This window comes from Heterodontus francisci, chromosome 1 (assembly GCF_036365525.1).
Source record: "Heterodontus francisci isolate sHetFra1 chromosome 1, sHetFra1.hap1, whole genome shotgun sequence".
NCBI classification, from domain to species: domain Eukaryota; kingdom Metazoa; phylum Chordata; class Chondrichthyes; order Heterodontiformes; family Heterodontidae; genus Heterodontus; species Heterodontus francisci.
The window spans coordinates 24678051-24693229 of record NC_090371.1 but is presented as its reverse complement, the minus strand read 5'-3'; the positions used below and the strand labels follow the sequence as shown (position 1 = coordinate 24693229).

The following is a 15179-nucleotide window of genomic DNA, read 5'->3' as shown; positions in this document are numbered from 1 at the left end:
TTCTTAAAACTCACCTCTTTGACCAAGCTTTCGTCACCTGTCCTGATATCTTCTAATGTGGCTCAGTGTCAAATTTTATTTGATAATGGGTCCTGTGAAGTGCTTCAGAATGTTTACTTTGTTAAAGGTGCTATACAATTGCAAATTGTTGTTTTTTATATTAATACTGAGTCAGGGTGGAAAGAGGTAATGAGAGAGGGAGGAAGCTATACTAACATATAAGAACGTGAGAACAGGTGGAGGCCATTTTGTCGCTGGAGCCTGATCTGTCATTCAATTAAATCATGGCTGATCTGTGACCTAACTCCATGTACCCAGCTTTGTTCCATGTCCCTTAATACCTGTGGGTGACAAAATTCTATCAATTATTAGCTTAATAATTAATCTAGCCTCAATTGCTGTTTGTCAAAAAGAGTTCGAAACTTTGCCACCCTCTGTGTGTCGAAGTGCTTTCTTATTTTACTCCTGACAGGTCTTCCTGTAATTTTTAGACTATGTCTCCTAGTCTGAGATTTTACAACCAGCAGAAATAGTTTCTCTTTAACCACCCTATCTGTTCTGTTTAATAGCTTGAAAACTTTGATCAAAATACCTCATAACCTTTTAAATTCCAGAGAATACAAGCTTAGTTTGTGTAATCTCTTATTGCAATTTAACTCTTGGAGTCCCGGTCTTCTTTGGCCTCCTTATCTCGAGAGACAATGGGTAAGCGCCTGGAGGTGGTCAGTGGTGTGTGAAGCAGCGCCTGGAGTGGCTATAAAGGCCAATTCTTGAGTGACAGGCTCTTCCACAGGTGCTGCAGAAAAATTTGTTTGTCGGGGCTGTTACACAGTTGGCTCTCCCCTTGCGCCTCTGTCTTTTTTCCTGCCAACTGCTAAGTCCCTTCGACTCGCCACACTTTATCCCCGTCTTTATGGCTGCCCGCCAGCTCTGGCGAACGCTGGCAACTGACTCCCACGACTTGTGATCAATGTCACAGGACTTCATTTCGCGTTTGCAGACGTCTTTAAAGCGGAGACATGGACGGTCGGTGGGTCTGATACCAGTGGCGAGCTCGCTGTACAATGTGTCCTTGGGGATCCTGCCATCTTCCATGCGGCTCACATGGCCAAGCCATCTCAAGCGCCTCTGACTCAGTAGTGTGTATAAGCTGGGGATGTTGGCTGCCTCGAGGACTTCTGTGTTGGAGATACGGTCATGCCACCTGATGCCAAGTATTCTCCGGAGGCAGCGAAGATGGAATGAAATGAGACGTCGCTCTTGGCTGACATACGTTGTCCAGGCCTTGCTGCCATAGAGCAATGTACTGAGGACACAGGCTTGATACACTCGGACTTTTGTGTTCCGTGTCAGTGCGCCATTTTCCCACTCTCTCTTGGCCAGTCTGGACATAGCAGTGGAAGCCTTTCCCATGCGCTTGTTGATTTCTGCATCCACAGACAGGTTACTGGTGATAGTTGAGCCTAGGTAGGTGAACTCTTGAACCACTTCCAGAGCGTGGTCGCCAATATTGATGGATGGAGCATTTCTGACATCCTGCCCCATGATGTTTGTTTTCTTGAGGCTGATGGTTAGGCCAAATTCATTGCAGGCAGCCACAAACCTGTCGATGAGACTCTGCAGGCACTCTTCAGTGTGAGATGTTTAAGCAGCATCGTCAGCAAAGAGGAGTTCCCTGATGAGGACTTTCCGTACTTTGGACTTCGCTCTTAGACGGGCAAGGTTGAACAACCTGCCCCCTGATCTTGTGTGGAGGAAAATTCCTTCTTCAGAGGACTTGAACGCATGTGAAAGCAGCAGGGAGAAGAAAATCCCAAAAAGAGTGGGTGCGAGAACACAGCCCTGTTTCACGCCACTCAGGATAGGAAAGGGGTCTGATGAGGAGCCACCATGTTGAATTGTGCCTTTCATATTGTCATGGAATGAGGTGATGATACTTAATAGCTTTGGTGGACATCCAATCTTTTCTAGTAGTCTGAAGAGACCACGTCTGCTGACGAGGTCAAAGGCTTTGGTGAGATCAATGAAAGCAATGTACAGGGGCATCTGTTGTTCACGGCATTTCTCCTGTATCTGGCGAAGGGAGAACAGCATGTCAACGGTCGATCTCTCTGCATGAAAGCCACACTGTGCCTCAGGGTAGATGCGCTCGGCCAGCTTCTGGAGCCTGTTTAGAGAGACTTGAGCAAAGACTTTCCCCGCTATGCTGAGCAGGGAGATTCCACGGTAGTTGTTGTAGTCACCACGGTCACCTTTGTTTTTATAGAGGGTGATGATATTGGCATCGCGCATGTCCTGAGGTACTGCTCCCTTGTCCCAGCACAGGCATAGCAGTTCATGTAGTGCTGAGAGTATAGCAGGCTTGGCACTCTTGATTATTTCAGGGGTAATGCTGTCCTTCCCAGGGGCTTTTCCGCTGGCTAGAGAATCAATGGCATCACTGAGTTCCGATTTTGTTGGCTGTATGTCCAGCTCATCCATGACTGGTCGAGGCTGGGCTGCATTGAGGGCAGTCTCAGTGACAACACTCTCCCTGGAGTACAGTTCTAGGTAGTGCTCAACCCAGCGGTCCATTTGTTTGCGTTGGTCAGTAATTATGTCCCCTGATTTAGATTTGAGGGGGGCGATCTTCTTGATGGTTGGCCCAAGAGCTCTCTTAATGTCATCATACATTCCTCTGATGTTTCCGGTGTCTGAGGCCAGCTGAATATGACTGCATAGGTGTTGCCAGTAGTTGTTTGCGCAGCGCCTGGTTGTTCTTTGTGCAGTGCTTCTGGCTGCTTTAAGTGCTATTGTTGTTAACTCGCTGGGGGATTTCTTGTAGTTCAACAGTGCAATGCGCTTAGTGGCTATCATTATACGGTATCATTCTGGTAAATCTACACTGTACTCCCTCCAAGGCCAATATATCCTTCCGAAGGTATGGTTCCCAACACTGCTCAAAGTACTAAAATAAAAGCAAAATACTGCGGATGCTGGAAATCTGAAATAAAAACAAGAAATGCTGGAATCACTCAGCAGGTCTGGCAGCATCTGTGGAAAGAGAAGCAGAGTTAACGTTTCGGGTCAGTGACCCTTCTTCGGAACCCAGCCTATCCAATCTCTCTTTATAACTCAAGCCCTCCAAAACAGGCAACATCCTTGTGAATCTTTTCTGCACCCTCTCTAGCTTAATCACATTTTTGCTGCAGAGCGGCGACCAGAACTGCACACAGTACTCCAAATGTGGCCTAACCAACGTTACGTACAACTGTTACATGACGTCCCAACTCTTGTACTCAGTGCCTCGGCTGATGAAGGCAAGCGTGCCATACGCCTTCTTCACCACCCTGTCTACCTGTGTTGCCACTTTCAGGGAACTATGTACTTGCATCCCAAGGTCAGTCTGCTCAAGAACACTCCCCAGGGCCCTGCCATTCACTGTATATGTCCTGCCCTGGTTTAACTTCCCAAAATGCAGCACTTCACACTTGTCTGTATTAAATTCCATTTTCCAATCCCTTGCCCACTTTCCCAGTTGATCTATATCCTGTTGTAACCTTAGACAACCTTCTTCACTGTCCACTATACCACCAATTTTGATGTCATCTGAAAACTTACTAATCATGCCCCTTACATTCACATCCAAGTCATTAATATATATGACAAACAACAGAGGGCCCAGCACCGATCCCTGCGGCACACCACTGGTCACTGGCCTCCAATCTGAAAAACAACCCTCCACTACCACCCTCTGCCTTCTAACACCCAGCTAATTTTGTATCCAATTTGCTAGCTCACCCTGGATTCCATGCGTTCGAACCTTCTGGACCAGCCTACCATGCGGGACCTTGTCAAAGGCCTTGCTAAAGTCCCATGTAGACAACATCCATCGCCCTGCCCTCGTCAATCCTCTTAGTCACCTCCTTGAAAAACTCAATCAAATTCGTGAGACATGATTTCCCACGCACAAAACCATGCTGACTATCCCTATATGCCTTTCCAAATGCATATAAAACCTGTCTCTCAGAATACCTTCCAATAACTTTCCCACCACTGATGTAAGGCTCACCGGCCTGTAGTTCCCTGGCTTATCCCTGCTGCCCTTCTTAAATAAAGGCACATTAGCTATCCTCCAGTCTTCTGGTACCTCACCCGTGGCTAACGATGATACAAAAATCTCAGCCAGGGCCCCAGTAATCTCCTCCCTTGCTTCCCATAGCATCCTAGGATACACCTGGTCAGGCCCTGGGGATTTATCCACCTTAATGCGCTTCAAAACCTCCAACACCTCCTCCTTTGTAATGTTGATATGCTCCAGGATATCGGTGTTCCCTCCCTTGAACTCACAAACTTCCATGACATTCTCCACGGTAAATACGGACGAGAAATATTCAATTAAGACCTCGCCCATTTCCCGTATATATTTCCCGTTATATTTAAATATACTAAATTTAAATGTTTGTTTCAGTGGTGGTTCTGGCAGTGTAATGCTAAACTCCCAGCAAATTACAGCATTACTAGAAGAGTGAAATTATTCACTAACACGATTACCTCATGGGACTTTAGTGGTGATCATAATGGCAACCGGTGTTATTTTCCCCATTATTCTGATGCATTGGACCAGCAAATTCCATGCTATTGACACAGAGAAATTGGCATTCAAGGGGAGGCTGGCTGAACATCTGAGGAAGAACAGAACAATATTATTGCTGATAGAGTTAGATGAGCAAGGGTGGAAGGAGGCTGGAGTTGAATAGAAACACCAACATGGACTGGTGGGGCCGAATGGCCTATTTCTGTGCTGTGCTATTAAGTACTCGCCCTATGCAATCCCGTGATTAGAAAAGGCGCTAGAGAAATGCAAGTGTTTCTTTTTTCTTCAGAGATCCAGTGCAATTCCATCGTATGCAATTGTATGTCATACTTTTTTTGATTAATCCCCAAATCCAATCAGTCAGGGAAAACGAGGCGGGAGGGCGGGGCATGAATATATTTGGTGTAAAAATCCACCCTCCCTCCCTGTTTTTCTGCCAGGCTGACAGTGCTCAGAGCCACGAGAACAAAGTTCCCGATGACGCTCAGGTGGGCGGGGCCGGGGAGGCGAGCAGCTGCCATGCTCAGAATCAAAAAAGGGGTGTCCAGCACCTGAGTTAAAAATTAAAACAAGCATAAGTTGAGCTACGAAAGCACATAAAGTCAAACGTCGCGGTATGAGATAGATTCGAAAGGCATTAATAACAGAAAAAGGACAAACCGAGAGAGCACGCGTGGAGCATTTGAAGTGCTGGTGTTGATCTCTCCCCTCCACCCTCGTCCTCAGTTGGTTTGCTGGGATGCCATTCATGATGATCATCATCATGATGATGATGATGGCCCGGTGATGGCTCTTCAGTGATTCGCTCCTCGTCTTTCTGCAGAAATACCTTTCTTGTCTTCCTCCAACCTCTGCTCCTTTCGTTCGGCGAGACGACAAGACACATATATAAGTGTTAAGAAGAAAAATCTGCAATGTTGTCGATGCTGCAGGAGGCTTCGGTGGGGAAGGCGCGGCCGCTGCCTGCTTGGAGGACCGTGCGATGTGAAACTTTCAGCCCGTTTGTCAGGTAGAGCGGCCGTTAATGGAATGCACAATTCAAACCGGGGGCTCGCGCGGGGGAACCGTTAGCGCCTGACACCGACCAGCTGCTGCTTGATCTTTACCCAGAGACAGTCATGGCTGGGATCTATAAACAAGTGTCCATATATAAATATTTGATTGTTATACCCACTGTGTTTTAAAGTTACATTTAATTTGCAATTATTTTTTGTTGCAGATGTTTTTTTCGCAGCTTTCCCAACTAACGGAAAGCACTACATGGGCTCCTTTCTTAAAAAAAAATATAATTTTTCGGCCACGTCAAATGGCAATCAAGATGCCTGTACCCCTCCCCTATCTCGATCATTGGTCTGTCATTTTCTTTTGTCTAAAGGCTATATTTTTTTTTCCTTTTCAGAACTGAAAGGACAATAACACCAGATTATTAGTGTATTTTTCTTCCCCACTGCCCCCATTTCTCATCCTCTTCCTTCCCCACCTCCTCGCCACCTCTGGTGCCCCTGTTCTCATTCCTCCGCTCCCACCCGAGCACTTAAGTTTCTTGCCCCCTGTACCCCTGCCCCACCTACCTCTTCGACATCTACTCCTCTGCCTCTGGTATCCTCTATTGTCCCCACCACACTGGCTCAGTTTTACTTCTGACATTGAGTTTCCCATTAACTGTGATTAATAAATTAAACTTAACAATACAAGCCTCAGGTTCAGCTTGCATTGGAGGCAATGCAGCAAAGGTTCACTAGATTGGTGCCTGGCATGAGGGGGTTGTCCTATGATAGACGAAGTAAATTGGGCATGTATTCTCTGGGGTTTAGAAGAATGAGAGGTGATCTCTTTGAAACATATAACATTCTAAAGGGGCTGGATAGGGTAAACACTGAGAGATTATTTCTACTGTTGGGAGAATCTCAAGTACGGAGGCACAGTCTCAGGATAAGGGGCTGATCATTTAGCACTGAGATGAGAAATTAAAGGCTTGTGAATCTTTGGAACTCTACCCCAGAGGCTTGTGGATGCTCCATCGTAGAGTACATTTAAGGCTGGAATAGACAGATTTTTGGCTCACAGAGAATCAAGGGGTATGGTGAGCAGGTGGGAAAGTGGAGTTGAAACCTGAAGATCAGCCATGATTCTATTGAATGGCGGAGCTGGCTCGATGGGTTATATGGTCTACTCCAGCTCCTATTTGTTGTGTTCTTGTGTTAGCTTAAGTATCAATATGGATCCAGTAAACATTAAGCTGTCATCTTTGGCTTTATTCTTGCCCTTGACTCTGTCCCCCTTTTGTGGCTATTGTTCTGGGTTGGACTGCAGATCCTTGTTGGTCACAAGTTGAGCTTCCAACGCCATCTCTTCTCATTTGTGAAGATCACCCCATTCCACCTCTGTAATATTATTCATTTCTGCCCTGCATTAACCCATCTGCTCCTGAACCTGTTAACCATACCCTTTCCCCCTTCAGTCTCAACCAACCTCTCATCTTCCACACTCGGTAAACTCCAGCTCATTGAGAACTCTCTGTCTCTGCAGTAGGAAAGCTGATATATGGAACTCAACAAAGCAATGGTGCTTGACATTTTGTGTGTCTAGGTATTAGTTTAACAACAAGTAATGTGCAAGAATTGATTGTCAGGAATCGTTTCATGATGAAAACCTTGATGCATGTATACCTGATGCTTTGTTTGTGTTTGTGTTGCTCAATAAGTGCTTTGTTTATAAGCAGCATTTAGTAATTAAACAAGTTGAAATTCCTACAGTACGATAGTTATTTACGTTTGTTACCAAGTCTATTTTAAATGTGGCTTTGAACCTTCTGTTAGCATATTTTATATATTTAAGCTTTGAAGCTTGAGGCACCTGTATGTATGGGATTAGAGAGAGCTGCAGTCTGTCAAGGGTACACAAAGGAAAATCAGGGCCTTTGGGCATGACTTCCTGTTTGTGAACCCATTTGTTTTTTTTCTGTCAGATGGTTTTGCCAGCAGGAGGGGGAAAAAAGCTCCCTGCTTGTCTCCAGCTTCTTTTACTACTTCATTTCGATCCTGCCCCCTGGTGATTTTAAAAAAAGGAGCTATATGAGCCATGTTGGAGCATATACCATTTTTAAATAAATCTTTTTCCAGGATCGTTTTACTCTGGATAGTTGAGCCTGCTGGCAGCCCGATGACTTCAAGGCTTCTTTGGCAAGTTGTGTATTAAAATGAATCTTTTTTTTTCATCTCATACAGTGTGTAGCTGAAACGAGCTGTAATATAACTCATTATCATGATTCTCATCTTTTTTCCCAAATTTCTTGAAGTTTTTAATAGCCTTTTATCATGTGCATTGCTAGATTCAATGGTGCATGTCTGAAATTCAGCAACTGTAAAGCTGCAGGATTGCTTGAGGGCAGGAGATCTAGGCTGCAGCTGCCTATATTTAACAGTTTTCCACGCTAAGGTTGATATCCACATGGTGTTCCCAAGAGAACTCAGAGTAATCAGCTCTGCTCAAGATGGGTGAACCAGCCTCAATGAGAAACTGAGCAGGCCAAATCCTTCATGTTGCTCCTCACTGGGACCGAATAAGAGTGCAGACGGTGTAGTACAGCCTGTCAAATCCAGAGGCGTAAAATAGTTCTGGTCCAAATGTCCATTTTAGAAGAGCGTTAATATCGTGATAGTTGGCATCTGATCAAAAATATTTCACAGAGGGCTGTTTTTTAGAAATGGTCACAATATATTGTTAAAGTCATCAGCAACAACTTGCATCTTTATAGTCTTCAATGCAGAAAAATGTTCACACAGGTGTACACAATAGATCTTTACTTTGTGCTTTCATGACCTTGATTTGTTCCAAAGCATTTTACAGCCAGTGAAGAACTTTTGAAGTGTGGTTGTTTTTGTAATGTATGAAAGGCTACAGTCATTTTGCCCATAGCACAGTCCCCCCAAACAGCAGATGAACTGTGTTTTTGTGATGAAAAGCAAAATACTGCAGATGCTGGAAATCTGAAATAAAAACAAAGTGCTGGAAATACTCAGCAGGTTAGACAGTATTTGCAGAGAAAGAAGCAGAATTAACGTTTCAGGTCTGTGACCCTTCATCACATTTAGCTGGATAACTTGATGGTTTATCTAAGACTTGATATTGGAGAAGCAGTCTGAGTATGGAGTTGGAAGCAGTTGAGAGGAGATGGTGGAGAGGTAGAGCTGGGTGTTGTCTGTATATTTGTAGAAGCGAACTCCGTATCTGTGGATGATATGGGGAAACCTAGATGAGGAAGAGAGGGGGGCTCAAAGAAGCTCATTGGGGATCTTTGAAGCTAAAGGTTTGGAGATGAGATAATTGAGATGCCATTGATTGCAATGTAGCTGGAATCAGATCGTTAAGAGTGCAATGGCAGACCCATCAAGGAGGATAGTGTGGTTAATTGTATCAAAACCTCTGGAGAGGTCGAGGAGAGATGGTGCACCACAGTCACTGAAATTTAATTTGTGTTCTCGGAGGGATTGAAACTTGGAGTTATCGGAAAGATTTGCATATGTGGAAGATGACAACGTGTTCAAGGAATTTGTGGAGATCAGGGAAGTTGTTAGTGTGAGTTTGGAAGGGCAGAAGGCTTAAAAGTGACTATTTTAAGGAAGGAAGGAATATTGTATTTTTTTTTTAAGAGTGGGAATAGTCAGAGTCGTACAGCATAGAAACAGGCCCTTCGGCCCACCGCGCCCATGCCAACCATAATGCCTATCTATACTAATCCCATCTGCCTGCATTAATTCCATATCCCTCTATGTCTTGCTCATTCAAGTACTTGTCCAGATGCCTCTTTAATGTCGCTACTGTTCCTGCCTCCACCACCTCCTCAGGCAGCTCATTCCAGATACCCACAATTCTTTGCGTGAAAAATTTACCCCTTTGATCCCCTTTAAACCTCCTCCCTCTCACCTTAAATCTATGCCATCTAGTTTTAGTCACCCCTACCATGGGAAACCGACTCTGGCGCTCATAATTTTATATGCCTCTATCATGTCCCCTCTCAGCCTCCTTTGCTCCAGGGAAAACAGACCCAGCCTATCCAATCTCTCTTTATAACTCAAGCCCGCCAAACCAGGCAACATCCTTGTGAATCTTTTCTGCACCCTCTCTAGCTTAATCACATCTTTCCTGTAGTGCGGCGACCAAAACTGCACACAGTACTCCAAATGCGTCCTAACCAACGTCATGTACAACTGTAACATGACATCCCAACTCTTGTACTCAATGCCTCGGCTGATGAAGGCAAGCATGCCATACGCCTTCTTCACCACCCTGTCTACCTGTGTTGCCACTTTCAGGGAACTATGTACTTGCACCCCAAGGTCAGTCTGCTCAAGAACACTCCCCAGGGCCCTGCCATTCACTGTATATGTCCTGCCCTGGTTTAACTTCCCAAAATGCATCACTTCACACTTGTCTTTGTTATATTCCATTTTCCAATCCCTTGCCCACTTTCCCAGTTGATCTATATCCTGTTAGTAACCTTGGACAACCTTCTTCACTGTCCACTATACCACCAATTTTGGTGTCATCTGCAAACTTACTAATCATGCCCCTTACATTCACATCCAAGTCATTAATATATATGACAAACAACAGAGGGCCCAGCACCGATCCCTGCGGCACACTACTGGCCACCGGCCTCCAATCTGAAAAACAACCCTCCACGACCACCCTCTGCCTCCTATCACCAAGCCAATTTTGTATCCAATTTGCAAGCTCACCCTGGATTCCATGTGTTCGAACCTTCTGGACCAGCCTACTATGCAGGACCTTGCTAAAGTCCACGTAGACAAAATCCATCGCCCTGCCCTCGTCAATCCTCTTAGTCACCTCCTCGAAAAACTCAATCAAATTCCTGAGACATGATTTCCCACGCACAAAGCCATGCTGACTATCCTTAATCAGACCATGCCTTTCCAGATGCATATAAAACCTGTCTCAGAATCCCTTCCAATAACTTTCCCACCACTGATGTAAGGCTCACCGGCCTGTCGTTCCCTGGCTTATCCCTGCTGCCCTTCTTAAATAAAGGCACATTAGCTATCCTCCAGTCTTCTGGTACCTCACCCGTGGCTAACGATGATACAGAAATCTCTGCCAGGGCCCCAGTAATCTCCTCCCTTGCTTCCCATAGCATCCTAGGATACACCTGGTCAGGCCCTGGGGATTTATCCACCTTAATGCGCTTCAAAACCTCCAACACCTCCTCCTTTGTAATGTTGATATGCTCCAGGATATCGGTGTTCCCTCCCTTGAACTCACAAACTTCCATGACATTCTCCATGGTAAATACGGACAAGAAGTATTCAATTAAGACCTCACCCATTTCCTCTGGCTCCACACATAGATTGCCACACTGATCCTTAAGGGGACCTACACTCTCCCTAGCTACCCTTTTACTCTTAATATCCTTATAGAATCTTTTAGACTGCTCCTTTATCTTCTCTGCCAGGGAAAATCTCATGGCCCCTTTTTGCCCTCCTAGTTTCCTCCTTAAGTGTAGTCCGACATCCCCTATACTCCTCGAGGGACTCGTTCAATCCCAGCTGCCGATACCTGACATATATGCCTCCCTCTTTGTTCTGACCAGACCCTCAATATCCCTCGCCAACCAAGGTTCCCTAAACTTGCCAGCCTTGCCCTTCCATCTAACAGGAACATGCCGGCCCTGAACTCTTCCTATCTCACTTTTAAAAGCCTCCCACTTGCCAGACGTCCCTTTACCTGTAAACAGCCTCTCCCATTCAACTTTTGAGAGTTCCTGTCTGATGCCATCGAAATTAGCCTTCCCCCAATTTAGGACTTCAACCTGAGGACCAATCCTATCCTTTTCCATAATTATCTTGAAGCTAATGGAGTTATGGTCATTGGTCCCAAAGTGCTCCCTCACTGACACATCAACCAACTGTCCATCCTCATTTCCTAAGAGGAGGTTGAGTGTAGGGCCATCCACATACTGCTTAAGAAAACTATCTTGGACACACTTAACAAATTCTTCCCCATCTGATCCCTTAGCACTAAGGCACTCCCAGTCAATTTTAGGGATGTTAAAATCACCTACTATTACAACCCTATAATTCCTACACCTATCTGTGATTTTCCCTACATATATGCTCCTCCACTTCCCTCTGACTATTGGGGGGGCCTATAGTATAATCCCATCAAAGTGATCACCCCTTTCTTATTTCTAAGTTCTACCCATGTGGCCTCGCTGGACATTCCCCCCGGGATATCCTCTCCAAGTACTGCCGTGATGTCCTCCCTAATCAATAGTGCAACTCCCCCATCTCTCTTACTTCCACCTCCTGTCATGCCGGAAAGATTGGTACCCCGGAACATTGAGCTGCCAGTCCTGCCCATCCCTCAACCACGTTTCCGTAATAGCTATAATATCACAATCCCATGTACCGATCCATGCTCTGAGTTCATCTGCCTTCCCTGTAAGGCTAAACTGCATTTACTTTAATGCAAGAAGCCTATCAGACCTTCCACGCTCCCTGTTCTGCCCCTGCCCGGCCTGCCTACTGGACTTGCTTGCTTTAACCTCTACATTTGCCTCAACTATCTCATCTGAGAGACTAGTACATTGGGTTTCACCCCCCTGCCAGACTAGTTTAAACCCTCCCGAGTAGTGCTAGCAAACCTCCCCGCAAGGATATTGGTCCCTCTCCAGTTGAGATGCAACCCGTCCTTCTTGTACAGGTCACCTCTGCACCAGAAGTGATCCCAATGATCCAGGTAGCTGAAGCCCTCCCGCCTACACCAGCTCTTCAACCACGCATTCATTTGCCTAATCCTCCTATTCCTACCCTCACTAGCACGTGGCACAGGGAGTAATCCTGAGATTACAACCCTAGAGGTCCTGCTTTTTAACCTTCTGCCTAACTCCCAATTTTCACTTTGCAGGACCTCATCTCTTTTCCTGCCTGTGTCGTTAGTACCAATATGGACCACGACCTCTGGCTGCTCACCCTCCCCTTTCAGAATGTCCTGCAGCCGCTCCGAGACATCTTTGACCCTAGCACCAGGGAGGCAACATACCAGCCTGGAGTCTCGTTTGTGGCCACAGAAACACCTATCTGCACCCCTTACGATAGAATCCCCTATCGCTATAGCTCTTCCGCTCCTTTTCCGCCCCTGCTGTGCAGCAGAGCCCTCCGTGGTGCCACGAACTTGGCTGTTGCTGCTTTCCCCTGGGAGATCTCCCCCCCCCCCCCCCCCCCCACCCCCCTACCCCCCAACCAACAGTATCCAAAGCGCTATATCTGTTTGAGAGGGGGATGGCCACAGGGGACTCCTGCACTACCTGCCTGTGCCTACTACTCCGTCTGGTGGTCACCCATCTCTTTTCTGCCTGTGCAGCCATTACCTGCAGTGTGACCACTTCACTAAATGTGCTATCCACGACGTCCTCAGCATCGCGGATGCTCCATAGTGAATCCACCCGCAGCTCCAGCTCCGTACTGCGGGTCGTCAGTAGCTGCAGATGGATACACTTCTTGCACACATGGTCGTCAGGGACACTGGAAGCATCCCTGATTTCCCACATAGCGCAGGAGGAGCATATCACGGGGCTGAGCTCTCCTGCCATGACTTGCCCTTAGGTTAATTAGTTACTCCCTGAATTAAAAAATACTAATTATACTAGGGGCCTGGTTCTACCCACTTCAGTCTAAAATTCTTTAAAAAAAAAAACACTTTAGTAGTACTCACCTTATCTCCAGAGGTAGTATTTGAGAGGGAACTATTTACAATGTCGGCAAGCATGAAACAGGAAGAGAAGTGATTGTTCAGTTTTTATTGAGAATGTGGGTGAACGGACCAGGCGATATGTGGGCCAGATGAGTTTGGAGAAAACATGAAGGGGCATGGCAGAGAAGCTCTAAGAGATGCAGGTTCAGGACTAGGGTAGGGAGTAGCCTGGGTGAGGGTTGATTTGATGCTCAAAGGTTGGGGGTGGTGGGCGGGCGGGCGAATACAATTAAACACGTTATTGCAATCTTTACGTCTGTGTGTTCCTTGTACTTGTTGGAGGTGATGGTGAGGTTGATGGGGGAGGAGAGAGGTTGTAGTTTGGGTCAGATTAATATTTGATATAATTTTGACATCTTTGCAGTACATGCTTGTTAACCAGATTCAGGAGTGGATTAGTGCCACTCTGGTAGTTAAGATTTTTAGGAGGGGTGATGTCGTGTAGTATTAGGTGTACCTGGTTTGGTAATTTGTGTCTTCAGTTTTGCAGCTCATAATAGCTTTATTTCACTTCTGCACTGTTCAGAATAAAAAAAAAACTGAGAAAGAATGGGTGTGGTTTATTCTGAATAAATTTGTACTTGTGATGCTTATAGTCTTGAGAGCAAAAGTTGCCCATTCTCCCCTGTCAAGCTGCTTGCAAAAATCTGAAAGGAATTTGAATGATAAGTTGATCAGCAGCAGTCATCTACAAACTGGCATTTCTATTACAGAGCAACATTTGAATTCAAAGTAAGAACATCCTGTTAGCCTTGTTTATAGCTTGAACAGCTATTTATTAAAAGCAATAATTGTGACTTAAACTTGCTGGAAGATGTCTGGAAGTTTGGTTTCCAGACTGGGTGGAGAAGGTTTTGTTTGTCTGCCTGAAATCCATCATATTTGGGAGATACATAACTGTACAAGCACTTAAAGCATGCAGATCTGATCTGCACAGACACACTGAGCAGACTTGCCAAATTTTACTGCATAATTTATCAGACTTGATGTAAATGCTGAACTACAGAACTTTTGTTTTCTTACTGAAGCAATGAGGCAATGGACATTTGTTCTACTTAGAAATTGAATTAAACATAACAATTACATATGACAATCAAGTTCTGCTAAATGGGTAACCTGACAACAAAGATCCCAGGTGGAATTTTGGTTCCCTTTTCAGATTTAAGGGTATGGCTTAATAGTGGTTATGTTACTGGACTAATGATCCAGAGTAGTAATAACCAGAAATGCTGGAAATACTCAGGTCTGGCAGCATCTGTGGAGAGAGAAGCAGAGTTAACGTTTCAGGTCAGTGACCCTTCTTCGGAACTGCAATCCAGAGGCCTGGTCGAATGATCCGGAGACACGAGTACAAGTCTCACCGTGGCAGTTGGGGAATTTAAATTCAGTGAATTGAATAAATCTGGAATAGAAAAGCTAGTATCAGTAATGGTGACCATGAAACTCCTCAATTGTCATAAAAACTTATCTTCACTAATGTCTTTTAGGAAAAGAAATCTACTGTCCTGGCCTATATGTGACTCCAGACTTGGAGCAATGTTGTTGACTGCCCTCTGAAATGGCCTAGTTAACCACTCAGTTGTATTCAATAAGGTGGATTACTTCTCGAGGGCAATTAGGGGTGTGGATTAAATACTGACGACATGATATCCTCATGACATGCAGTTGCAACAACTGAAAAAGACTTAGAATATGTATAAACGGACTCCTGATTACCTGCAGTTATTCAGTTATGATGATTACACTGCCTTTGTTTTCTGGCATTGTATTTCTTCATCCTTCAGCTGTCTGAAGCTTGGTAGTTGTTGATATTCACTGTCACCAAATTAGA

At 45.2% G+C, this 15179-nt stretch overlaps 1 protein-coding gene across 2 annotated transcripts in view; it reads left to right on the top strand.

The window, feature by feature from the left end:
* Positions 1-5180: 5180 nt before the first annotated feature.
* dnaaf9 (dynein axonemal assembly factor 9) overlaps positions 5181-15179 on the top strand; it is a 265646-nt gene continuing 255647 nt past the window's right edge. For both annotated transcript variants that reach the window (XM_068028730.1, XM_068028729.1), the window contains exon 1: positions 5181-5585. In XM_068028730.1, the coding sequence (XP_067884831.1) occupies positions 5491-5585 (95 nt within the window). In that variant the 5' untranslated portion in view covers positions 5181-5490. The remainder of the gene's footprint in view (positions 5586-15179) is intronic.